The sequence below is a fragment of the Plutella xylostella genome, chromosome 27 (assembly GCF_932276165.1).
Source record: "Plutella xylostella chromosome 27, ilPluXylo3.1, whole genome shotgun sequence".
Taxonomy (NCBI): domain Eukaryota; kingdom Metazoa; phylum Arthropoda; class Insecta; order Lepidoptera; family Plutellidae; genus Plutella; species Plutella xylostella.
Genome location: NC_064007.1, coordinates 674,229 through 701,889, shown reverse-complemented (window position 1 = coordinate 701,889; position 27,661 = coordinate 674,229). Strand labels below are relative to the sequence as shown.

Here is a 27,661-nt window from a genome sequence, read left to right as displayed (position 1 = left end):
TAGAAGATAGACGGCCAACTATTGTAGATAATGTATAGTAAATTATACTATGATATCGCGTGTGTTTATCAATTTAGTTTTAATTTTGAATGAGCAAGTCCTAATCTGGGACACTTGCTAATTAACTGTCAGGCTGATTCCGTCACCACCATTACTGTGAGAACATGGAGGCCAGTACAAATCTTATAAGGCATTCGATTGCTTTATAGGTTACCAACACATCATTTGTTGTAAGTAAGTAGGTAATTTGAAACAGAGTAAAATATAAATTGGGTATCAAAGTCGGTAGGAGTGTGTCAACATGATGATAAGTTTGCTGTGATTGCCTGGATGTGGCCATAACGAGTGTCCGGGTACCTGAACACCCGGTCCAGAACAAAACACAGAAACCAAAGTGAAGAACTTCAAACAGTGGAAAATGTAGTTAAGTATATTCTCTTTTCAGGCCTGAAATTTTCCTTCACGAGTTAGCCAGATCAATCTTGCGATAAGATAGCGACTGACACTGCCGACCTATTTACGTTGCAACTTTGTTTTTGAAGACTTTTCAGTAACAGTAGCATACGAGTATGTATAGTATGTCTATCTTCAACTGAAACCACTAAATAGTTAAACCAGGTTAAAAGCATGTTTGACACGGTATTTGACTGCACTATAATTCTAATTAGAATACAAATTGAGACGATGTGATTTAACTGTAATAAATTAATTAACTTAGACAGGTAACATTTAAAAGCCCCTTCCATTGGCTGTGTGTTTGATTGTTGTGCTTATTGATTGTTAACGTGTCGGTGGTGACGCAGCCACTGGCAATGGTGAGGGGTACAGATCTTCAGACACTCCGTTTTGGACACCCCAATTTACAACTACTACTGCACACAGGATATGTAATCTGTGACATACAGGGTGTTGCAAAAAGGGTATATTAGGCCGAAACCTACATTGTGCAGCATGGTATATCTAAGCCCAAAAATGAGATCAGAATTTCCAAGGTTCTCACACATGGAGGCCAGTACAAATCTTATAAGGCATTCGATTGCTTTATAGGTTACCAACACATCATTTGTTGTAAGTAAGTAGGTAATTTGAAACAGAGTAAAATATAAATTGGGTATCAAAGTCGGTAGGAGTGTGTCAACATGATGATAAGTTTGCTGTGATTGCCTGGATGTGGCCATAACGAGTGTCCGGGTACCTGAACACCCGGTCCAGAACAAAACACAGAAACCAAAGTGAAGAACTTCAAACAGTGGAAAATGTAGTTAAGTATATTCTCTTTTCAGGCCTGAAATTTTCCTTCACGAGTTAGCCAGATCAATCTTGCGATAAGATAGCGACTGACACTGCCGACCTATTTACGTTGCAACTTTGTTTTTGAAGACTTTTCAGTAACAGTAACATACGAGTATGTATAGTATGTCTATCTTCAACTGAAACCACTAAATAGTTAAACCAGGTTAAAAGCATGTTTGACACGGTATTTGACTGCACTATAATTCTAATTAGAATACAAATTGAGACGATGTGATTTAACTGTAATAAATTAATTAACTTAGACAGGTAACATTTAAAAGCCCCTTCCATTGGCTGTGTGTTTGATTGTTGTGCTTATTGATTGTTAACGTGTCGGTGGTGACGCAGCCACTGGCAATGGTGAGGGGTACAGATCTTCAGACACTCCGTTTTGGACACCCCAATTTACAACTACTACTGCACACAGGATATGTAATCTGTGACATACAGGGTGTTGCAAAAAGGGTATATTAGGCCGAAACCTACATTGTGCAGCATGGTATATCTAAGCCCAAAAATGAGATCAGAATTTCCAAGGTTGGTTTCGGCTTAGTATATCTTTTTTGCAACACCCTGTATAGGCCTTTTACAGAGCCCCCCATAACACTTCATCCGGTGTCAGGATTTCTGTCCAGGGAGCCGAAGGGCGTTCCACGCTACAATTTACTATTCTTATTTATCGATAACAACGACTTCTGCGAAATTTTATCTACCATTATTATTACGCTGGCGGAATTCCACAGCATTCATATATAAAGTAGTGTTATATATTATTATATAGCGTCAGACTAATTGTTTTATAACCTGATGATAAAGTAATGCTGGCTGTAAACGAAATCGTAATCTCAGTTTTCAAGGTTGTAAAAAAATAAATCATGTTTAATTGTCGCGACGTTACATTTTCACGTTTTCATTTGATAACGCTGAAAGTGTTAACACAAGACCAAGTGGTGTTATAAGTTTGTATACATGTGTATTTGTCTGTCTGTCAGTGTGAAAATAATCTCTAGGCCAGTTCGATTCTGACTTTGTTTGAGAGGTGATTTTGGTGCTTATTCAACACCATTGTTGGAAGGGGGAAGGTACTTTGGTAGTACTTTTGACTTGTTTCTTGTATTTAAACAAACAAGTCTACAATGATGTGATAGGCAGCGCTGAGAGTCATTCAGCAACACTTTCCCAAATGTTAAGGGAAAAATGAGAAAATGGAAACTATATTTTCCATTTTCTTATTAGCCTAAACCTAAGACAGTAAATTTTATTTATGAAGCATGGAAAATCGTAAGTGTAGACATAGTAACATTTATAGAGAAGGTAAGGAAAGGGGACTGTTTACATTTGTGTTGTAAGTACTTATGTTTGATTTATAGTTAAAACCATAATAGTTATCTACAACTACTCAATAATTAACTACTACATAATTAAAATAAAAACAAACCTATTTTTTATCATCAATGACCAGAACTTATGAATGAAACAACTGAGCGTAGTACTAAAACCATTATATGCTAATGTTTTATCGTAAAATCGACTTAATTGCAAGCGATAATCGGTCGAAAATCGTTCACATCCGCCGTGGCGTGTTTTTTTAAAGAATATAATAAGATGTTTCACAGATACAGGCAGATGTGGCCATCTCTTATATAATTAAGTAGGTATATAACTGTATATTTATGTTTTATTTATATACAAGGTTACTATGAGTGCGGGCGACAAGAAAATAGTACCCGTATTAAATTTATATCATTTGGTACCTACCTACATAACATAGTCTCTGTTATAAATAATGATAATTAGTTACAGATAACATTCTAGGTGCTTACATCCTAGTAGGTACCATTTATTTGTTTGTTCTTAAAAGCTTAAACATCAGATAATTCATTTAAAAACTAGAAACAGTTTTTACTATATATAGATATATAGGTATACAGGGTGTCCCAAAAGTCAACGTCATCCCTTAAAGGGCTGATAGGTCAGCTCATGAGAGGCCAGAATATCACAATATGACCTTAGTAAAAACTCGATAATTTTCGAGATATTGACACTTTTATAAATTTGCTGAAAATCGACACCTTGGATCAGTTTTTAGCGTGCCGCCGGTACAAAAATCCATATTGTTAGAATTTGTTTGGTGTTGCATCACCCTGTATAGCCCTGCTATAGATCGCAGTCAAAAAAAATATCGAGTAATGCTGTATGTTTAAAAAAACACGGTTTTCAAAGTCATAAAAGGTAATCGTATTTTTTTATAAACAACTTTGACTCTACATACTGTAAAAAAAATATACCACGCAAACCTGGCACCTTATTTGAAAAGATTGCTCATTTAATGCAGTTTCCAAAATGGTATGAAACGTTGCTATTGTTTCAATTAACAAAAAAGTTATTGCTATTTTAGTACAAAACGACCTCGATGTAAAATTGTTTGAAGGAAATGTATCTGACTGAATTTATTAAGGGTAAGTCATGTTGGAATGAGTAAAAGTAAAATAGGTGGTGGGGTCAGCCGTGGCAACATAGATGACGCAAAAATAGCTAAGAAAAAACTTATCATACTCTTATAAAACATATTTTGCGTTTTTTACACCTTATTTAAAAAAAAACAAACATTTATTGACTTTTATTTTTATTTCTCAAAATTATAACACCACATTATTATATTAAGTACATAATCAGCAAAAAATAATACTCATTAATGGTCATAATCATAATTTTGAGAGTTTGGTTTTGTTTAACAATAACTTTTAAATAAATAACTAGTAATTAGTGGTAATGTTAATGACAAACTGATCCCGCCCTTTTTTGGATACTGTGGGTGTACAATGTACATGTGTAAGCGTTTTACTTCATTATATCACACATCAGCACTACTCAGGAATGTACGTTACCATGCGCTACATTTATGGGGAATGTGGAGTTGCTATAGTCCACTTTTTTCGAGAAAGATACTTAAAATGCGTTTTTTTTATTAACTGTGACAAAGTTGTCTCTTTTCCCACTCCCGGCCACACCAGCTATTTTACTTTTACTCATTCCAACATGACTTACCCTCAATAAATTCAGTCAGATAAATTTCCTTCAAACAATTTTACATCGAGGTCGTTTTGTACTGAAATAGCAATAACTTTTTTGTTCATTGAAACAATAGCAACGTTTCATACCATTTTGGAAACTGCATTAAATGAGCAATCTTTTTAAATAAGGTGCCAGGTTTGCGTGGTATATTTTTTTTACAGTATGTAGAGTCAAAGTTGTTTATAAAAAATACGATTACCTTTTATGACTTTGAAAACCGTGTTTTTTTTAAACATACAGCATTACTCGATATTTTTTTTGACTGCCATCAATAGCAGAGCTATACAGGGTGATGCAACACCAAACAAATTCTAATAATTTGGATTTTTGTACCGGCGGCACGCAAAAAACTGATCCAAGGTGTCGATTTTCAGCAAATTTATAAAAGTGTCAATATCTTGAAAATTATCGAGTTTTTACTAAGGTCATATTGTGATATTCTGGCCTCTCATGAGCTGACCTATCAGCCCTTTAAGGGATGACGTTGACTTTTGGGACACCCTGTATATGCCTATCTTTGTTCACCACAAAAAAAGAACAGTTCAAAGCGTGGTGGTTGTCCCAGTATTTCACACATACATGACTGCATTATAAATAAATATGTGGGGACATCTCACACACAGCCATCCAAGATAGGTAGAACCTGTATCATGGTTGTCGGACAGCTGACATATCTACACAAAGACAGATAGATACTAAATATAAATATCAACACCCAAGACCCGAGTACAAATATATGTCTTTATACAAATATCTGCCCCAGTCGGGAATCGAACCCGGACCTTCGGCATAGCAGTCAGGGTCACTAACCACTACACCATTCGGTCGTCTAGGTATTTCAGTATGCTAAAGTACAGTCAACATAAGATATTGATGTGCCATTAAAGTCATCATCACCCATCATCATCATATACGATTAGTAACCATCAACATTTTATACTGACTGTTTCCTTAAAAACAATAACCAAAAAAATGGGGTACTTACTCTTTCTTATTGTTGACTACAATGACTAGTTTGACTTTCCGAGGGCCCTTGGTCATCTTGCAAGGGTCCTTGCTCGAATCCGTTGGGCCCTTCAGGATTTTTAACAGTGGAATGGTTGAGCTTTTTCTACGCCACAAGCCTAGATGGCTGCGTCCGTTTGTCACCTCATCACCCTCATGTTAATTTGTTCGTTCACTTCGACACATTTTCACTGCTATATTCTTACTATCAGTTTGAAGAGTCACTTACACTTAATATTATTTATCACAATTGTCCATTAATACTGGTTTTGTACTTAATTTCTTAAAATCACTTTCACTGGGTTCGGTTTGTTTGGTTGTTGGTTTGGATAGCTGTAAAACACTGTTTTTAAGGGTTGGATTTGAGTCAGCCAGCGGCAACAAAGGTTATTTATATAACAAAAACGATTTATTCAAATTGGTCATTGAATTTTACTATTATACTTTGAAAACTGTTGCAATTTTGACAAATTATGTTTATTATAGCATTGAAAAATACAAAAATAATGGAAAGAATGCATATAAAACTGATAATCGCAAAGGTGATCGACGACTTGTAAAGTTGATAAAGGACACTAATGCACAAATCAGTAAAATAATAAAAAATAAGAGGTTTTTAAAAACAAAACGACGAAGACAATTCTTAAAGCAAACAATTGAAGTGAAGACAAACGATAATAAGGAAAACTATATAAACCTGAAAAGTCGTTTGAGATTATGTAACTGCAAGAATGTAGACAAAACGAAGGCAAACGAAGAACCTAACGAAACTGCTTAAGGCTCTACATTATAGCTTTCAAAGAAGAATGCTTATATTTTTACGACCGCTAAACATTCAATTATATGCTCATAGTAATAATGTTGAGACTGCAGTTAGTTAAGAGGTACTTATTTTCAAATACACTCCGACAATTAGAAACAAGGAATGCCTTAAACAAATGCAAACCTAATTAAAATATTCACCACGAATAAAGCATAAAAACGGTAACGATTGAATAACATTCAGCATTGAAATGGTGTTATCAGATTTGGCGCCAAAACGTCACCGGCGATGATGAAGTGTGATGCATAGTGACAGGTCCTGATTGTTCAGACCGTGATAAAGCCTTATCAGAGAGAACTCAGCCTCCTACAGAAATTGCCTGAACCTAAAGTCAATATTTGATAACATCACTACATCATCTAGGTATATGTAAGTTCGTAGTTTGAAGAAGACATTTTTGCGTGTGGACGGTCGTTGTTTGAAGATCGTGATTCCGTGATCACTTATTTGCGAAATGTGGCACTGTGTCAGGTTAGCTTAAATTATTGTACAGTAGCACGCGTCAGAGCAAACATGTAAAGAAAATAAGTATTTGATAAAAAAACTATACAAACGAAGTCTATAAATATGTAAAGTCATTAAAATTGTTAAGCTTCTCGTTATACATATGTATATGTTCCTTGATCTTAAGCATTGAGTAGTACACCCGAGTCCGCGTTGTTCTATGGATCTTATGTATTTATCTAGAAGGTATATGTCACTGTCAATAAGGATACCTAATTCAATCGTATTTTTACCCGACTACGGCGAAGCGAAAAGAAGGGTTATGATTTTCACCAGTATGTCCTTATGTATGTTTTTAATTCTGTAACTTTTATGTCAGTATTACGACACGGTTAGGTAAGATAAAGTCCTCTGAGATAGATAACTTTAGGTTCAAAAAGCTTTTTGTTTACTGAAGTTTGACGGCATACCATTGCTGAAGAGTATGTAGGTACAATGTAATGTAACTGTGCTAAACAGATACATTCGGCATGAACATCGAGTTAGCAGCCCAATAATGTCGTAACACGAACCAACATACGAACATTACGGATAGACAGAACAATATGTCTCTCTGAAACCAATATCTGTCAGATCCATACAAGTTATGTCAGTTAAGACAGATTAGCAATTGTTAATTTCCAATAAGCGGTGGTGGTGAGGTAGCAGGCTTGTTTTGTCATGTTGAGTAATCTGACTGAAAAATTTATTAAGTACCTTCCGTTCGTTAGTGTTTTTTTTAATTCTGATAGTATTGAATTGGTGTTTAAAATATGTTTTTTTTTTTTATTTCATAATCGTTTCGTACGATTATACAAAGAAGCTTTTAAATATATTTAATACGTCAGAGACGGCATTAATCCACTGAAAATTAAAGGAAACACACAAATTACTAAAGATAATGAACTGTCAGTTTATCATGTACTTAATAATTACTTTGATATATGAAGATATCCAGATTATTCCAGATCATGCTGATACTTATAGATACATCGCAACCAATCTATTTGGCAAATCTGGAAACATTTTTAAAAGCATTATAAATTATACGAATGTATTTCTTTTACGACGAATAAAGATGATAAATTGTCTTCAAATAAGTATGGGGTCTCTACTCTATTACTATTGTACAGTCTTCAGCAAACATTGCCAATAAGTTTTCTCATAAATCAAGAAAGCAGTACAAATAAACACATAGAATGGAACGTTTTATCAACAGTTGAGCTGAACAGATATCAAACTGGCCCAGTTGTGTGTTTGTTCGCGCTATCACTACTAGCAGGTATCAAAATAAGCGAATATCCCTAACACTATAAGTACTAACATCAAAAATAATTAAAGTACTTAAATGATGCTTGTGTCGTGTGACTAGCTGCATCTAGAAGACCAACTATACAGCTTGATTGCGCTTGTAGCTATTATACAACTTAAAATACGTTATGGTTAGATCTCTTAGGCTAACTTACATCTACCTATACATCATCGTCATCACGACCCATTCCATCCCGCCTCAAACCGACACCGCTCCACAAACTCTACTCTCTGGCTGGGATAGCACCCCCTAGCATACGGCGTAAAGTGGCATGTTCTGTTGAGAAAGCCAAACAAGAATGCGACTCCAGACATCCACTTTACTCATATACTGCCGCACCTTCCCGCCTTAAGAGCCGCAAAGCGTTTCTAAATAGTGAGGTGTCCTTAACGGATGAAAACCCACAAAACGCAAGGCTAAGGCTCTGGGAGGAAAAGCAGCCCCAGGATCCATTCCTACCTCTTAAGGAAAAACTTGCTCCCGGTAACAGTCTTCCCTGGCACATCTGGAAGACTCTAAATCGGTTGCGAGCAGAGGTAGGCTGCTGCAAGGACAATCTCTGTAAGTGGGGCTATACCGTTGGTACCAACCTATGCGACTGTGGTACCGCCCCCCAGACTATGGAGCATTTACTCTCCTGTCCCCTGTGCCCTTCCACCTGCACACGGGAAGACTTACTCCAGGCCAACCAGAATGCTATCAAAGTTGCTTCTTTTTGGTCTGGACAAATATAAAAAATCGCATTTCACTGACACGAAAGAAGAAGAAGAACGACCCATTACGTCCCCACTGCTGGGGCACGGGTCTCCTTCCAATGAAGGAAGGGTTTAAGGCCTAGTCCACCACGCTGGCCTAGTGCGGGTTGGTGGACCCCAACACAAGCAAGCTTGTGCTGAGAGAGTTGTCGTGTAAGTGGGCAACCCGACTGTCAGATGTTTACCTATACTGTAAAGTAAATTATAGTACGTTCCTATGTCAGACAGATAAAGTTTCATCTCTGAAAGATGGGATTTCATTAGTGCTTGTGTATTGCTTGACATTCATTTATCCTTAGAGTATGTATTTCATGTTTAGTCTAAACCTACATCTATCTTAGGGAATATCAGAGGACAATGTTACGGAAAGAGGTGAGTAAACATAAACGTTGAATGTAACAAACTTAAATATTGAAAAAAAATCGTGAAGATCCTACAGATTACTTTACTTTTGGCAATGAGTCCGATGTAGGTACGTACCAGCATGATAATCAGTACGGCACGATGAAATTTCAAAATGGAGGCCACACTATATCAATTTGTCATAAAAATCTGAGAGCACGTGTTATCTTGACGGCGATAGATTGCGGCGTAGTAATAACTAACGTATAGATACATATGTACATATAGCAGTACATAATATATCATTCGGTTATCGAAACAATCAAACACAATAAGAACCAATGAAACGAGAGTATGAAGTTAGATGAAGCCGAAAGATCTGCCGAAGTTGAAGATATTGTATAGTATAAACGATATTGTATGATGAAACTAAATGTGCACAATAAGTTAATAAAATTATATAATTGAAGTAAATTTAAAATTATCGGCTAACGATTTTAATGAAATCCAAACTATGGTTTTCTTTGAATTAGATAGATTAGCCACTAACCGTACCGCCACTTTATGCAGGCTTTCCCCATAAGAGTAAGCTCAGTCTTAGCCCGCTCGTATAAAAAGAGAGCAAGATCCGATTCTACTGACTAGCTTTAGATATCCAAAAGCTCTCTGAGGGTTACCACAACCGAACCTAAGCAAATGTGACGTAACTCGTATGGAACTAACGGATGTTTGTTAGGCGAGCGAGCTTATGATTGTTAATTGCTTATGTGTCGGTGGTAGTACGGTAACAGGACCTCCTCGACGAATTGATCGGTGGTGGTACGGTAGCTGATCCCATTATGAGTATCATCCGAACAGTAGCCTCACCGAGCCTATCCAACCGTCAAAACCATTACCTTCTTCAGCTTAAGACAATATCTCTAAGCAAATCCCTTAAGATAAACATCTAAACGGCTTACGGGTAGCATTGACAGGTCCACTTGTGTTTTATCATTTATCGCGCCGGTGACAAACTGGCAGACACGGTTACGAGTCGTTTTATCTTCTCTACGTGACATACTCTCGGAAATATTCAGATTCTAATATAGCTGGCGCGATTGATTGGCCGTGTCTGAATGGATGGCTTTGTTGGATATTGTTGCTAAGGAGGTGTAGTTTTATAAGCAATGTTTCTATGTCGTTTTTATGCTTAAATATTAATCCCTACGCTATACAATGTAATAAAACATAACTGGTATTTATTTTGTTATTATAAAAGGGACAGGTAATCTGCTCCAACTCTAACACTGGTAAACTTGATCAAGTACCTAAATAACATATTTTAGAAAAAAAAACCAAGAGTTCTCCATTTTCATTAGATTGCAACTTGCTATTTACAATCCATAAAAAAGTTTGTTCCAATTTGATGATTAACGTTAACACGGCATTTGACACAATGTCTTGATTTTTATCGTAAGGCCGAATGTTCAAGTTGCAAAAAAAATTCTCCATAACTCTATATATGTGTGCTTATAATTCGTATGTAGCTGGTATTTTTGTAGGACAATCCCTTAATAACACAAAAAACATTCAATGTTTTAATTAGGTAAGTAATACTGCAACAATTCCCCACACTTTCCTCTAATTATCTTCAGTTAAAACTGATGGTGGCTAAGACACTATAATAATGCCATGTAAAGAGTTGAATGCACAACAAAAGGACACAATAACTAGAGAATAGCTGACGCAAATTAAAATATGAATGAATAGAGGTTGATTTTAACATAACAGGTACTTGTGAAGTGCGCTGGTGAGTCCTCACGTTCCTCGGAATAAGGCTTCGGGGGACACGACTGCCGACAGATCATTGTTATTTACTAGCAATTGTAGTAATCTTCACCGCAAATATACGAGCGAAAATACGCAACGGCCATATTACTGATTACAGTGAATCGCAGATAATATTAAGTGGCTGCAATTGCTATCACATTGCTCACTCATTTATTGATTTTAAAAAGAAGACATGTAAAGTTTGCTGTCCTGAATATATTCGCGTAGAACTTTACCAAGAATTCAAAACAGTTTCAGACAAAATAAGTCACATTAGACTGAACAATCGAATTAAAATGAAACCATCAGCATATTCTGACTAGTCAGCTCATGACGCGGCCGCTGCCCGGCCGCGGCGCTCGCGTTTGCATGACAATGACATAATGAGCCAGCGCCGCACGCCAGTTAAAGCAATTAGCGAAAACTCGCCAAATGAACAGACATCTCTGAAACAATCGCCGACCACACAGGACAGCCCACAAGGACACCACAAGAAACAATAATGCTCCACTTTACCAACGAATCAACCGGCATTTGTTTACCGATAATGACAGACGCAAGTAGTTTTTTTTCGTCACATTTCAATCAACTCAAAGATGGGTTGACAAAATGAGGTCAAACAGAAATCAATTAAATAACAAACATAAGACCGCGCGAAGTTAATTTCAAGGTGAATGAGAAAAAAACACACAATCAACCACTAAATAATAGAGACGGTGAATTAAAAAAACGTGCAGTCGACGAGCTGAGTCCTTCAAGATACGGATCACTAGAACTTCGATAGTGGGGAAATTATGTGCAAATACTAAGGCTAAGATCAATACTGTTCAATAAGCTTAGGACTTTAAGGTAAACATTAGCGGGAAAATGAACAACAAACATGCGATACCTACGACATTCCAACTTCATCAACATCTACCTGGTGATGTGGTGATGATATAATTATGAGAGAAAACATCCTCACACCCTCCGATTGACCACAACAAAAGGAAAAATACTAGACGATATCAAACACAGGATTAAATCAGAGATAAAGATTACACAAAATAATGACACAACTCAAAGTTTTCACGCTGCAAGTCTGCAAGATGCTCGATCAGCTACTTACAAATTGTAAACGAAACTGAAACCGCCGGCTGACTCAGACAAAAAACACCGGTGCACGTTTTAAAGGTTCAGTTGTTTCGGAGGAAAAAACGTGTATTTTTCATCGCGCGCGCGAGTTACGTCAGCTCGGGCGAGGAGTCGGAGTGAAACTGATTACGAGTGGCTTTATCGTAAAAAAATAGTAAATAAAATGAGATAAACCGTGAAGACCGGAGTCGGCGACGAGGTGCGAGGCAAGGCGGACGGGACGTGTACATTGTACACTATGTACAGCTTATCTACAACTAGATCTGAACAAAAACTCTAACTCAATTAATGCTTTTATTCATTGTATTTTTTATTAATTGCGATATTTTGAAGTTACTCTACCATAGAAGAACGCGGTCTTGGTTGTTCTACAGCTACACTAACATTATAAAGATTCGATTGTTGGTTTGTGTTGAATAGGTTTGTCTTCAATAACTGAGGACTGTACAGCTATCCCACCACCGTCCCTCATACATTAGCAATGAAAAATTCTCAATCTGTTAAATCTGACATGTCTCCTATGTAACTGAGTGATGTTTCTTTTGGTTTTTCTTATGTTATGGTTAAATGGTTACGGTGATGATTGGACGGTGATTGACATTAAATTTGTTCATCAAGAAGACGCTCCATTTACGTATTATGTAGGCTTGCTATATAAGAGTTGTTCTACGTTAATACTACCGTATTCTGTTAGTCGTAAGAGCTACATTAGACTGCAACCGTTGCCTAAAGATGACGTCCACTGTATGCTGATATGCCTATGAATCAGTTTTATTGTTTTGTTGCGGTATTAATAGTTTAGGTATGAAAAAACCCACTATTTTAGGCACTGATGCAGTTTATTAACATTACATAATAACATTCTTGTTAGGTATAAGTACATGTATATATAGTACCTATATAGATAACTGAACGGTCTAGCTGAAGTTATAAACCCAATTATGACTAAATACTTTAGCATTTTTAACAAGCGAACGGATTTTTATGAATCTCCCCGAAAATCTTGACTCCTAAATGGCCCCTATGAACCAGCTACGAACCGAAAGAGACCGACAGACTTAAAACACCCCTCTTTTTGCGTCGCGGGTAAATTGAATGTTTAAGGTTACCATTACTAGTGAGTAACATAACAAGCAAATCATTTCACTTGATGTAATCTAACAGGTTTGAGTTGTCTTAACTTATCAGTACAGTCGACACCAAATGACTTGGCTTGTGGCTCTTATGACAAACGCCATAGGGAACAAACTGGCAGGTAAGGATCCAACCTAGCTTTAGTCCGACTGTACACTTGTGCAGATAATAAAGATTATGTGTCGACATTACATTCCCGGTCTTGTGTTTGATTGTGTAATAAAAAATACTTGTAATGTATAGTAGCTTAAGTTGACATGTTTGTTGCAAAACTAATTCTTGAACGAACAACTTCAAGACTGATAATCTGTTATTTACATCCTTTTACACATACTACCTACATAGTATATTTATTTATTTATTTATCGTATGGCTTTACTGGTTACATAAAATAATATTAAAATAAGAATTTATACAAGTATATGTAAGTATATCATAAGCGCACATATTATGCACAATTTTACTACAATAAATATGTAAATAAATAAATATGTGGGGACATCTCATGATGTTCCTAATAGGGATGCATATATGCCCCTTTAATCTACACTAATACTATCGTTCATAAACCGACACATACAAAATTAATCGTAATATTACATACGTACCTAAAGTACCTATCTATGTATGTACGTATTTGTGTAAATACATCAGCTGTCCGATACCCATATTACAGGCTCTAGCTAAGGGTTGGATGGCCGTGTGTGAGATGTCCCCACAAATTATTATCGTTCTGTAAGCGCCTATTGTACCTATTTCTAAGGAGATTCAATCTATGTAATCTCATAGATAATAGAACTAATTATATACCAAAGAGAACAAGAGAAAATTGTGGCGCCTCCAGGAAAACATCTTATTAACTCGTATTACAAGTAAACTTTGTAGTACACGTAATAAATTATAAACATTATCTCTCATTTACTATTTACTCTCACTAGTACGATGCGCAAACAACCACACCTTCTTTTATATACTCACTCTATTTATACATAATGTATTGTGAATGCATCTTGAATGTACACTTGCATTATATTATGTAGGTACTACGCTACATACTAACAGGGTGTTTATGGCAAAGATACACTCACGACACTCACGAGCATGATAAAGTTCCATTTACAAACTGTCTACACCAAGACCCCAGTTTTTTAAAACATATACCCTCAAATTCATAGAACGTATTGTAAATGTAAATATACAACAAGGTTAAAATTCACTTTGAGACACACGAGTTTCGACTCTTTACGTCAATGAAAAGGTTGAAATTCGTATATGGCAACGTCAATTTTAAGCCTATTGTAAAGTGTCAAAAAGTTCTATAAATTTGGGGGGTTAATTTAGAATTTGATTAAAATATGAATTAGAGTGAGAGTAATTTAGTGCTATGTCCGTGGAACAGTTTTATTGCTCGTGAGTGTATAAGATTATTTCTGTTTTATAGTGTACAACTTGTTATTTGTATCACTTTGTAGTATAAAAGATTTTTTCTTGGTAATAACTAAGTTACTCACAAGAAACTATTATTAGAGTTTGCACGCAACCGTCTTACGTTTTGATAGAGATGATTTCTAAATAAAATAATAAGAGTTTATAGGTAATATGCTAATAACATTATAGGATCGAATAATAAACTTATTGTGGTCAAACTCAAAGTGGATAATTGTGTGTCGGTGTTCATTCAAATATAGTTATTTATAATCAATATGATAGGTTTATCGTACTGAAATAGTTACCATCACATAGTTAAAACCTTATCACGTAATTTCTTGGGTTTAACTCAATGTTCTCAAATGGTAAAGGCGTAGCAACTAATTATTCGACTGTGTAACTAAGTATTCGACTTTTTCACATAACATAAACATAGTTTTTCAGGCAGTCAGTAAATTGAGTTGTTGGATGTTGTCACAAAACATGGTACAAGATGATATGAAAGACACACAACAAGACGTGTGCAGACAATTTGAACATCAAGCAATAGTTGAACAAGTAGGTAGGTACTATTGGGGAATATTGAAGTGGCGTAATTGATGAGAGAATGCTTTTAGCATTAAGTCCACCTTTTGTTCACCTATAAGTTATACCTATTTGTATTTAATAATAATAATAATCAGAGCTTAACTCTCAATCGAGATTCCGAATGTTCAAATCGTTCCATATACCAGTGCACTTCTTTTCAATTAATTAAGGAATTTAAAACATTAAATTAACTACAATGGACATACCTACATAATAAATTGATAGTTTGATAGTTTTCGCTTATAGATCTCATCCAGTCGCGTGCTTTGGGAGAGGCCTACGTCCATCAGTGGACTGCTATAGGTTGAAAAAGAAGAAGAAAGTTTTGCCGTTTTCAAAGTGGAAGTACTCACATTTTTTTTGCAACAACAGACCATGGGGCTCACTCTATCTCTATATGATGAAAAACGAAGTTTCGGATCGCTGTTGCGCGAGCCACGACTCTATTTTGTTGTATTAAACGTGCCGTTTTTACGAAAACTCTCGTTCATTCGATTTCTTCAGTATAGAGTAACCCTCCAGTGCTGATATCTTCATTTATCACTTATCAAGTTATCAGTTGTATCACGCAGAGAAACCCGAATGTAAAGAGATTCGTCACGATTTTAGCACAAAAACCATCCAGACTGAACTGCATTTGACCAGTTCTGTCTTCTTAGATGGATGGTCCTCTTACACTGGGAGCGATTATAGCCGACTAGAAAATAGTAGGTACCTATAGCAAAGATTCTGAGAGATATCAAAACAACTGTGAAGACTTAGGGTAACCTGAGTCGTGAGCACAAGTTTCGATCCTCCGTTAACGTTGCGTATCGTCAACTGTCACTGTCAAAATGTAAGGCAAAGTTAGTTCCAAAAGTGACATTTGTTTTTTCCATATGTTAGGTGGAATTTCACCAAACGCTAAACGTATTTAGTAGCCTGTCATACGTCTGTCAGTTAGTACAAAATGTATTTAAAATTTGATTTAATTACGTTTAGCGTTTGGTAAAAGTGACCCTTCGTGTAGATTCGAAAATAGTATCGAATCCTATGCTCGCTGCACAGTTTAAGTCACTTGCTTAAATACTATACGCGAAAGATTACAAAAGCGTAGATTTTAATTTTGCTTTTTTTGTAAAGCTTGTCGATAAAGTTACGAGGCAAGACATTTCTATTTTTACAATAATGGTCGCTGAGTCTAATTTCAATCAATTCCATCCTAAAAAAAGTGTTACAATTATTTTCTTACATCCCTTAAATTACCTCATTAATAGAATTGTAACCAGCAAGACAAGAGAGGAGAAAGAGTTAATAGTTAGTTATGAGACACCTTTAAAAAAAACAACGGTTCAGACAACCGTAGATCTAATACACCACTTAACCAACATACTTATCATTTATCACTCCCTCCTGTCTTACGCAAGTATATAAATAAATCTGTACATTATATACCAACATAGCTTGAGCGTATAAACGTGAAGTCCTTCACATGCAGTTATGTATGTATATGTATCTATGTAAGTGTGTGTGTAAAACGCCATGTCACGAAGAGGGTGTGTGTTGATACTATTATCGTCAGCTTTCTAGGTGTGACGGTGTATTTGTCGATGCATACAAATGAAACAATAAGTAATCTTGGCAATCTTTCAATCACTACTGAGATCTCTACATATAACCTTACTCTAAAAAACAAAAAGAGATGGGAGCCTTAAACGATTGATCCACTGTCTAGTGACCGACGTAGAGTTCACCCACAGAATGTTTCGGCCAACTAAACAACAAACAACGTACATTTTTTAGCGTGAAACTTTCGTTAGACGAAAATCTGTTTGGGCAGTTCATTGATAAATTAATCGACTGTTGATGGACTGTTAAATCTGCAAGAAATTAACGACCAGTACGAATGAGTCTTAAGAGTAATAATAATGAATTCTAAGCTACAACATTGTGTAAAGTTAAAAATCTTTGAAAATGAAAAGCTTCTTCCCCTTTTTAATTTTAGTAGATAGTACCTACAATGCGGAGGTACTATATCTACTAAAATTAAAAAGGGGGCGTTTTCTTTTTCATGATTTTTCCTGCCTTACTTATAAACCACGTAAATCACACTTGTTACGTTATGAAGACGCCTAATGAAGACGAAGGCTGAACAACAATGCGACATTTCATGAACTGCCGAGTGTGATAACTATACCACAGATAATACTACTTATACAAGAACTCACTATATTGGACAATATATTACTCCTTTGTACCTGGTCATTCAGACTTAGGAAAAACGAAGTTAAATTTCTGAGCTCTGCTGTGCTCTATCGTATGTCAGCTACCCCTTTACGGGTTCCATACGAATGTCGAGGGTTTTTAACGTTGGTTAGGCCGTGTTCAAACCATACTGCCTTAGGTTATATGAAAACGTACAAAGATTACGCTTTCTCAAGCTATTCTGTTTGTAATGCGCAGTTGACAGTTGTAATAGGAACTTTCGCGCTTTACACTGAGTTGCAGAAAGGATATTTAAGTTAATGTCGGCAATAAATGTATTGTTGCCTTGCTTTGACAGTATACGGACAGAAAGAGACAGACATAGATTTAATGTCGACATTAGCTTAAAGTCCCTTTCTGCAACTCGGCATTAGTTGATTTTTTTTAACGCTACGGTACAGCAGATACCGGAGTGGAGTGTAGCATTAAGAGAAAGCTCGCCGTATCATTCTGAAATATAACGTTTTTTTTTGTTTCCTTAACACGTTGGCACACTGGAGGTCTAGCACGGGGCGCATTTAAGACGTGACAAAAGTTTTGTATCATGTTGGTCATAATGTAAACAGTGTAGAAACTAGTGTTTTTAACTGGTGTATATTTATCAACTAACAGATCTATTCTCGTCCGTTTTCCTTAACCAGAACTTAAGGAAAGTCCATTAAGTAACTCCTGCATTACGTGACACATGCAGGCACTACATACGACCTACTTTCATTCTAGATGCTAATTTCAACCTTACTTCATTATAAGCGGGTACAATTAATGAGTTGGAACCATGGCGAATTATATCGGATCGAATCGCAGAATAATACTTGTAGGTAACTGCTGCAAGTGACTTTGACACAGGGACAAAGCTTGATCGTGACTTCAATATAATGTGTAGTGGTTTTGCTAAACATGTGTAGGCTTACATTGTTAGTTCCAATCTAGAGCCTTATTTACAATGTGTGGCTCAAACAACGCTCACTTTGCAATAGAGATAAGTGGCAATACCAGGATAGAGTTAATTAGGGAGAGCAATGGAGTGGTGGTAGCTCAGTCGGGTAAGCGCCCGCTTCTCACGCCAGAGATGCGGGTCCCAATCCCGTCTACCTACTACTACATCTAACAATGAGTTACGGTGAAGAAATACATCGTGAGGAAACCTGCGTATCTAGATTTAGCAAATCTAAATATTATTATGTGAACCCACCAACCCGCAGTGGACCAGCTAGGTGGGAAATGGTCTAAGCTTAGGAAGGCAGTTTAGACCTTGGGGATATGCACAAAGGTTGCCAGAAGCCAGGTGCAGGTACTGATATAATACAAGAATACTCGTTGCAAACAACTTTGTATGATAGAATCGAAGATCACAATAATAAATAAAATTAGAGCAAATTTACCGGAAAATCATTAGACGACATTCAAAATCCATCTTTATGCTCACGAACAATAGAAAATAAATGGAGCATACTGCTTTTTGTTTCAATATTTCAGACATTACAGAAAAGGCCACATTGACCTTACCAGTGTTTTTCAATCGGTTCTCTATAGCTCAAGGTTTATTTTAAAATTATGTGCCTAGTTCTTGTATTGGTAAATAGTCGAAACTGAAAAGACGATTACGTCATAAGACTCCTAGTCACAGGCAAAAGTAAGCGTGGGACGCCCTCCAGCAACAGTGAGGAAGTTAAAGAAGTAGCTGGTACCATAGACTATGGACTTCCACTATGTTATTGCATTTTTGACGTTTCCTTATGTCTGGTAAGTAAAGTTGGTTTTCCTTGGCAGTCATCAATAATATGTATGGGATTTCGAATGTCAAAAAACCAACAATATAAGGGAAAGAGTATAAATAATCTGGTACTGACAACTGTAGGCAGTGCAAGCTAGGACTGGATGGATGTTGGACTTGTCTGTGTTGCTGACTGTACCTAGTTTTAATCTAAATTCAGTAGTAATTTCACACTGTAGTGTGGCGGGACCTTGACAATGGTAATTTACAATAATTAGTTTCGCTCCGTGGCTTCCTTTCCAACTATACCTATCAGTGGAATCGTTAGTATTTATAGATATTACTATACTAATTATGTCACTTATATGTTTATTTGAGAAAAGGTTTGATATCAGCTTTTGTTAATGGTTCATGATGATAATATCTTCCCTGTTCCTGTATATGTTCCACTAATCACAGCGTCGTATTTATCGCGAATCCCGACATAGGGACGTCTATTTATCTACGTAGATAACTTTATTATCTCACAGAACACTGAAATTTGGTATACATATAGTCTAGACCCTGAGAAAGAACATAGGCTACTTTTTATCCCGGAATTTCCACGGGAAAACTTTTTAAGGCGAAGCAAAGCTCGCGTGAACCCCTATATACTATAAGTACACTTTTTCGTTAGGGTAATCTTAACTTGTGCTCGCAGGCTCCAAACTGATGGTTTCCCATTAGTGGCTCGTTTATGGCAATTTGGAGAGGTCGCCACAATTCCAGTGACCATCGCCACGGTAGCTGGAGATGCTAATAGGAAGCCTGAAGGCGAATAGATAAACTGTCATCGGGATCATTACGTGGCATATTATGTTATTGGGATTTGATGAGTCATTCGAGAGGATAGCTATTATGGTTGTGTAATTTTATTGAGGTTAGGAAATATTTGGAATTTGAACTCGATACATAATTATTACATACCTCTCTCAGGATAACTCATAATGCAACGTCGACTAAACGTCGAAAATAGAAGTAAGTAGCTGCTCCATACTCCAGAATCGGTCTCATAGTAAAAAATGCTCATGCTCAGAAAGTCTGGCAACGGGAGCCTCACTGATAAATTTCCTCCCTGTATACATAATATATTAATATATTTCTGTTGAAAACATATTTTTTCCTACACGAATGGACTTTGAATTTTAACACAAATACATCAACATCACCTTTAAACACTTAAAAAACCCTACATGCGGTGATGTAACCCAGAACTGGTCCAGCACAGATTTGTGCCCGTCGGAGTCGAACCCGGGACCTTCACCTTATAAACCGGCTCACCCGTTTTATTGCTCTTCACAGTTTACGCATGATTTAGTTAGTGCAATGTGCAATGTAAATGTACAGTTGACTAAAGACACAAGTGTCCACTGCAAGTGCAAGCAATTTATTATTATGTTTTACCTCGGCTTAACGCTAAAGAAAGAAATTACGAACTACTTACGATCGTAATTATCATAAGTGGATGAGGGTTTATGACAATAAAATTGAATATTTGAACACAATTTGCCTCAAAATAAAAAGGTCTTAAGTCATAAAAAGTAAGTTTCAAAGTAACCCAAAAACTAGCAGGTTTGCCGCGGCGTCGCCCGTGACCCGGATTGAAGGGAAATGCCGGCTAATCGTGCACATCTCTGCCCATTTTTTTTTATTGCTCCAGTTTTTTTAAGAGAGACAACAATGTTTACTGAAGTTAATTTTTACCTGAGTTGCACAATTCACATATGTAAGTGGTTATGAGAGTACGTGGTTTTTTAAGTTTCCTCGATCCATGATGGAAGTAAAATACGGAGTAGGTATAAATGTATACGAATAGTATTTCTTGCCTCCGTTCTTCTCCTCAGACAAAAAGAGCCCCCTTATCCGAACGGAGAGTAGTTTGTAAAAATTGACGTTCATCAGAAAACTTTATATTTATACGATGAATAAAAACATTTGAATTTGACTTTACGTTGATAGTCGTTATTTACCACTGTAGCTAAACGAGTATTGTAAAAGTGGTAATTGAAAGCCGAAAGAGGGTGACTCAGGGGGTCATTCTGAACAACTTTTGTTCTACGACTTGGGAAAATTTGTTTAAAAATTGTACCATAAACTGTATTTTAAAATTACCATATGTATAGTATGAGGAAGGCCGAGGACAGGGTATTCTGTCTCTCCATAGGACCGGCCTATGTCCAGAAGTGGTCAATTAGTGGGCAGAAAATGAGATGATACAAAAACGTTTGTACAAAAAAGTACCTATACGCTACGTACCGTTACACAAAAAATTGTGGACCTTTGATATCGTACCTAAACTTTGTAAGTATGTAAGTTAATTGGGGGATTTCGTAACCTTAGCACTTTGTACTTTGAACCGGAAGTTTAGTGGTCGGTAGCCGCTGTGCAGGGTGTCGGGAAGTTGAATCTCCACTATGGCAAGTGCATATTTGTTTATATGTAGAATACTTGAAGAAATAGCTTTTTGCCAATAAGCCCGCCATTCTATGCTTTTACTGTGTTTTTAAATTTTTATTATTTATGTTTCTGTGTACAATAAAGTGTTTAAATAAATAAATACTTCTGTTTAGTTACAGTTTTACGGTCTTATTCATAAAAAGTTACGGGAGACCTATAGGCCTGTTATAAGCAAATGTCAAAAAAACTTTATTCATAAACGATCAATAGCGCTAAAGAACTCTCCAACTGATTCGTAAAACCTTGATATGCTAAAGTTGGCTGGACCCTACTATACACCTTCCGTAAACCTCCTATTGTACAAAAACATGGCGGCCGGTCAACAGCTGTTCTGCTTTATTGACGATTTGACATTTGATGTGAGTTAATATTTGCTGAAAATAAGTTGCCATGGTAACGTAAAAATTTAATTATTTTTTTTGTGGGTTTTGGCTTGGCCACTGCGCCTTTAAGCCAACGTAAACTTTTTTAATTGCCGCGCCGTAGATAACATAGATAATAGAGATTGATAAATGAATGAAAGTTTTCGCTATTTTTGTTTATGGTTTCGTCAGACCGGCAACTTAATAGGGTAAATGTCAAAATGTTTGGTCTGTGAAATCTATTAGCATCACTATAGTTATTGAAGGTTTACGGAACGATTATGAATAGAGATTTTTATGAAACCTCAAATAGGCTTAAAGTGTTCCGTAGCTATTGAGCTCAGTAAACCTACTTTAAGGTTTTTTTTTATGAATAAGACCGTTAGAATATGTGTTTTTTTTTTCATTCCTCTTTTCATATACGTGGGTGGTCTGAAAAGTTTCCGACCTAACATAGATACAAGATTTTTTTTCTTTAAATTTATTTTTAATCTTCTACATAGCTTCTCATATAGTAATTAGGCGGCGCCAAAACTCGGATTTATTGCGCCTAAACTGCGCCAACAGAACATTGGAAATGTTCATTCGAACACGTCGTTGGTCTGACGTTAGCAAACGCGGCAGCCAACGCGCGGACAGCCTTCTCATGCCTAAATCTTGATTTAATATGTGACAAACACGTTCTCTGGACATTTTCATTGCCTCTGCTATCTCTCTCACTTAATTAATATAATTCGGCGGTCGTCTAACACCATTTGGTGAAGTTTAGCGATGTTATCGTCAGTAGTTGCAGTTTTTGGACGTCAGGAACGTTCATCATCTCCGAAGCTCTTACGGCCACGTTTAAATTCGGCTGTCCAAAATTTTACTGTGGTAAATGACGTTGAAGAGTCCCCGTACACAGAATCTAACTCATCTTTGATTTGCATAGGGGTATTCCCTTTCAAAAACAAATATTTTAAGACAGCTCGATACTCGATTTTTTCCATTTTCACAGAAATGCTCACATCGATTCACTCAAACGACTGTAAAATAAAATCCGCGCGTCAAAAATGGCTGAAACTTTGAAGTGTTGCTGTCAAAAGATGCACAATTACATTCCCTGACTTTAATTGATGTGTGCTACCATCTTCACGTTGAGGTCGGAAACTTTTCAGACCACCTACGTATCTAGTCCTTAAATTTGAAATTCCATAAAATTTATTTATAGGTACTTGCTTAAGTATTTGCAGCTTGTAGCTCAATATAAAATAATTTTCGATCGCTAATTAATAATAGCAAAATAATTAAAAGCAAAAAAACGCCCTTCACCATGTCATTGCGATGAGAATACCAAGAACTTGAACCAAAAGAATACCGGGTATAAAAAACTTGACAATTTGTGTCGGATAAACTAAAAATTATCTATGCACTGGTGAAGTAAGAAACAATAAATAATAGAATATAAATTCTACAGGTTCATCATCTCATCACTTAAAATGAAAAATACGGCCAAAATAATATTGCTCTTAAGTTTTGTTTGTCTGTCTGTCAATTTAAAACAATACCACTGGAATTTTTATGCTAAAACTGAAGTGCTTTAAAAATAGAACACTTATTTTTAAAACAGAGATCCCCGATAAATAGATAACAAATAATCTGTTACATTTATTCCAAAACTATTCTGTGTTTTGACGGCTTTCATGTCGCCGATTAACGATAAATACCACTTTATCTGAATTATAATCTCAATACACTTTGTGCCCAGTCATCATAAAGTTTCCTAAAATGCATGTACAGGTGGAAATTTTATCCATTCAAAATGTTTTCCAGTGGTCTTATGTAACAGATGAACTCCTTGGTATATTTCCTATTGAAACTCATAAACAAAAACGCACAGGCCTTAAAATCCACTACGACGCCTACACTGCACCCTAGAGGAAGAAACATCTTCAACAAGTATCAGATCAGACAATAAGAGATCGAACTCGGGACTTTCGGCAGCCGGTCGTCCGATTGAAAGACAGGAAGAAATCAACTATTACACGCAGATTGGTTACAACCTAACACAACGTATACCACCCCTACACTATACAACAACATACAGACACACAACACACACCTGTTCCATTCACAATGACCCACATAAGCCCACTAATTAATTATCTATCTACAAGATAGAGATACGCTTAATGAAATGCACTTGTGATTTACGCGTGTTTACAGTGAGTATATAATGTACTGTGTTATGTACTAGTGACTGTTGAAGTTCAAGTAGTAACGAGTGTTTGTTACTTTGAATTAGATTAGAACGGATTAACTCGAGTATATTAATTTATAATGCCGGTTTATTTTTGATTTTACATTTGGAAAACAATAAAAATGCGAATCTAAAAGTAGAAAGTAAAAACTTATAAATAACTTATCCGAACGGAGAGTAGTTTGTAAAAATTGACGTTCATAAGAAATTTTATATTTATACGATGAATAAAAATATTTGACTTTGACTTTAGAGTTAAATTTAACACTACATAAGTTTACCAATTTAGCAACATTGAGTATACCTAGACAAGCAGCATTCATTATCGGTCATTAGTTCATTACATTTAAATTAAAATACCTACATTAAAAAATATTCCACGGGTAAACCCCCATTCACATTAAACATTTAAGGACATCCACAGATAGATACAGTCTACCGAGAATCGAACCTTGGACCATCGGTGAATGAGTAATGCGTTGGTTTTTTCTTATCAATTTATTGCTTGAGCTTGATTGTTGTTCCAATGAGTGTGCGTAATGGCTGCGGTGGCCAAGTTTGTTAAATCATAATTTATGTGTAGGTAGGTACTAACGAACTGAATATTTGGTACTAAATATATTAGGTATAGTATAGGATAATATGTAAGTTTTTAAATAATTACTAAGCTCCTGAAGACCGGAGGGTTACTTTACATTGATAAAATTGGAACTAACAAGACCTGTCTTGCAATCGTTACGTTTAATGCAACGTCATAGAGTTTGCTTAGCTCAGCAGTGTTCCAACAGAACGTTTTCGTAAAAAAGAGTTAAAAGAGTGACCCATATTCATAAAATTACACTTTGTAAGTGTAAACATAATATTATTTTCTCTTTTAGATCTTCTTTATCTATACGTGTTGACATCCACTATTCCAAAATGTCCACCGACCGACTGAACCAATCGCAAAACGTCACAACAGGAGGCGCCAAAATGCCAATAATACGGGCAGTGCAAAATAGTAATTCGCGGCCATAACGCCTAATTCAGCTCGTTTCGTTCAATAAACAGTAAAGTGTTGCACTAATGGCGGTATATATTCGCAAAGGCCATTTATTTTTGTTACCAACAATAGGAAGCACGATGGATAAGGAGATATTTATGATAGCGTACCGTTTTTCGTGTTAAAATCCAAAAAAAAAATGGAGGGGCAGTCACTGGCTCGGTCATATTTGGCGAATGACATATTGGGTTAGACCAGTTCTAGTGGATTGGATACCCCTCACAGATTAGCACTAAACCGAAGCTCGCGAAAAAAATCCAGTGAAATGTTAAGTGGATTTGATTAACAAACTTATAGGTAGGTAAATATAGATTGGGCCGGATTAAATACAGGACGTTGCAATAAGGGTCTATTCTAGAAATTCGCGAAAAAATATATTCGTTCTCCATAGTAAAAAAATCACGTGACCAACAAAGTTTCTATGGAAAATATTTTTTATTTTCATGAATTTTCTTATAACTTGTAGAACAAAAGTTGTTCAGAATGACCCCTTGAGTCACCCCCTTTCGACTTAGTATACTTGCAACACCCTGTATAAGTAGGGAAAATTATGTTTTTTTTATTACGGAATATTCTTATACGAAAACTTTTAAGGCAATGCGCTCTGCGGATGGCTAAATAACGTTTTGGACTGGACGAGCCAAAACTACTTTCTCTGAGCGAACCAATAAAGATAATTTGTCTTTCAACTAATGTAAATGAAACAAGGTTTATACTGTGACAAGTTATTATGAATAATTTTATTAAAATTAAAGGCTGATTTTTTTCAATAGCTATTTGAGGAGTAAAAATTATTGCTGTCTATTAAACATTATTACAATACAGGTGTGGATGAGACACTATCAGAATTATTACCCAGATATCTTTGATCTGGCTATTAAAGAATCAGCCCTAATAATTATTTTTTCAAAATTATGAAAACCATTTAAAGTTTGAATGTCCTCTCAGTAACACTATTTTTTTTCTCTACAGAATCAACAAGTAACCTTACCCACACGATCGCTACTATAATAGAATCACAAATTTTTTATAGTAATAAAAATAACGAATATTGATAATGGGGGCGCACTTCATATATATAAAATCTGCGGGTCGACGCGTCGCAGTAATGTCTAGGCCTTCAAAGCACGTGTGGAGTAAAATAGACTCTACATTAAGTAAATTTAACAATAACAGTGTGGTCCCTCTATCTTACCATAAACTGTTTCGCAGCGTTAGCCGAAAGGCCGTAGCATGCATAACCAAAAAAATAAACCGGCCAAGTGCGAGTCGGGCTCGCGCACAAAGGGTTCCGTAGCAAATTACAGTTAAATCAACCTATCTCAAAAACTATAAGAGATACTTTGATCAAACCAAAAATCGTTGAAAGAGTTAATTAGCATGCATCACCTCTATTTTTTTTAGAATTTTATACCCCGTAGTTATAAAAATAGAGGGGGGGGGACATACTTTTTACGACTTTGAGAGCTGATATCTCAAAAACCGTTCACTTTAAGAAAAATGTTTTTTAGAAAACTTTATATCATTTTAAAAGACCTTTCCATTGATACCCCACACGGGTATGTACATCGAAAAAAAAAATTTCATCCCTCAGTTACATGTATGGGGGGCCCCACCCCCAATTCTTTTTTTTACTATTTAGTGTCATATTTTTGTAGCGGTTCATACAACACATATTCCCATCAAATTTCATCACTGTAGTACTTATAGTTTCCGAGTAAATCGGCTGTGACAGACGGACAGACGGACAGACGGACATGACGAAACTATAAGGGTTCCGTTTTTGCCATTTTGGCTACGGAACCCTAAAAAATGGTGAATGATTTCCAGGATAAAAAGTAACCTTATGTTATTCCAGGGCATCAGCTTCCTGTGTACCAAATTTCATTAAAATCCTACTAGTAGTATTTGCGTGAAAGGGTCACCAACCAACATCTTAATTTTCGCATTTATATTATTACTTTAGGATAACATATTTGTATACGATACATTGTACTTTATCTCCTAAATGTATTAAAATAAAATGTATTATATTGCATCCACGTTGAAAGTGCTAAGAGTCGATACACTCGAGAGGTATTGAAATTGATTAGATACACATTATTTTCAGCATACTTAGTAAACAAACGCATGCCACCAACCCGTGCCGAGATATGCTTCAATTATTTATTATAACATGTAAAAACTATACCTTCATATTAATTTTATTAATCCCCGACAAAAAACAAGAGTGTTATAGGTTAAACGTGTCTGTGTATCTGTATTTGGTAGGGTAGCTCCCAACGCCTGAAGCGATTTTCGAATTGTTTTTTTGGTCATAGCTAATGTTACTACGAGTATTCTTAGCCATATTTTATCAAAATGGGCTGAGCCGTTCTGAAGT

The 27,661-nt window shown here is 36.1% G+C and overlaps 1 protein-coding gene across 9 annotated transcripts in view; it reads right to left on the bottom strand.

Moving 5' to 3' along the window:
* The window catches only part of LOC105388676 (transcription factor EB), a 94,937-nt gene that overhangs the window by 41,056 nt on the left and 26,220 nt on the right, over positions 1-27,661 (bottom strand). The window contains exons 1-2 of one of the 9 annotated variants that reach the window (XM_038109987.2): positions 12,006-12,238; positions 5,354-5,716 (exon numbers count right to left, since the gene is read on the bottom strand). The exons of 5 other annotated variants lie outside the window; for them this stretch is intronic. In XM_038109987.2, coding sequence (XP_037965915.2) covers positions 5,354-5,409 — 56 coding nt within the window. In that variant the 5' untranslated portion in view covers positions 5,410-5,716; positions 12,006-12,238. Of the gene's footprint in view, positions 1-5,353; positions 5,717-12,005; positions 12,239-27,661 lie in introns of those variants that run through there. 3 more of the 9 variants (XM_038109988.2, XM_038109990.2, XM_038109989.2) reach the window with 3 other exon arrangements.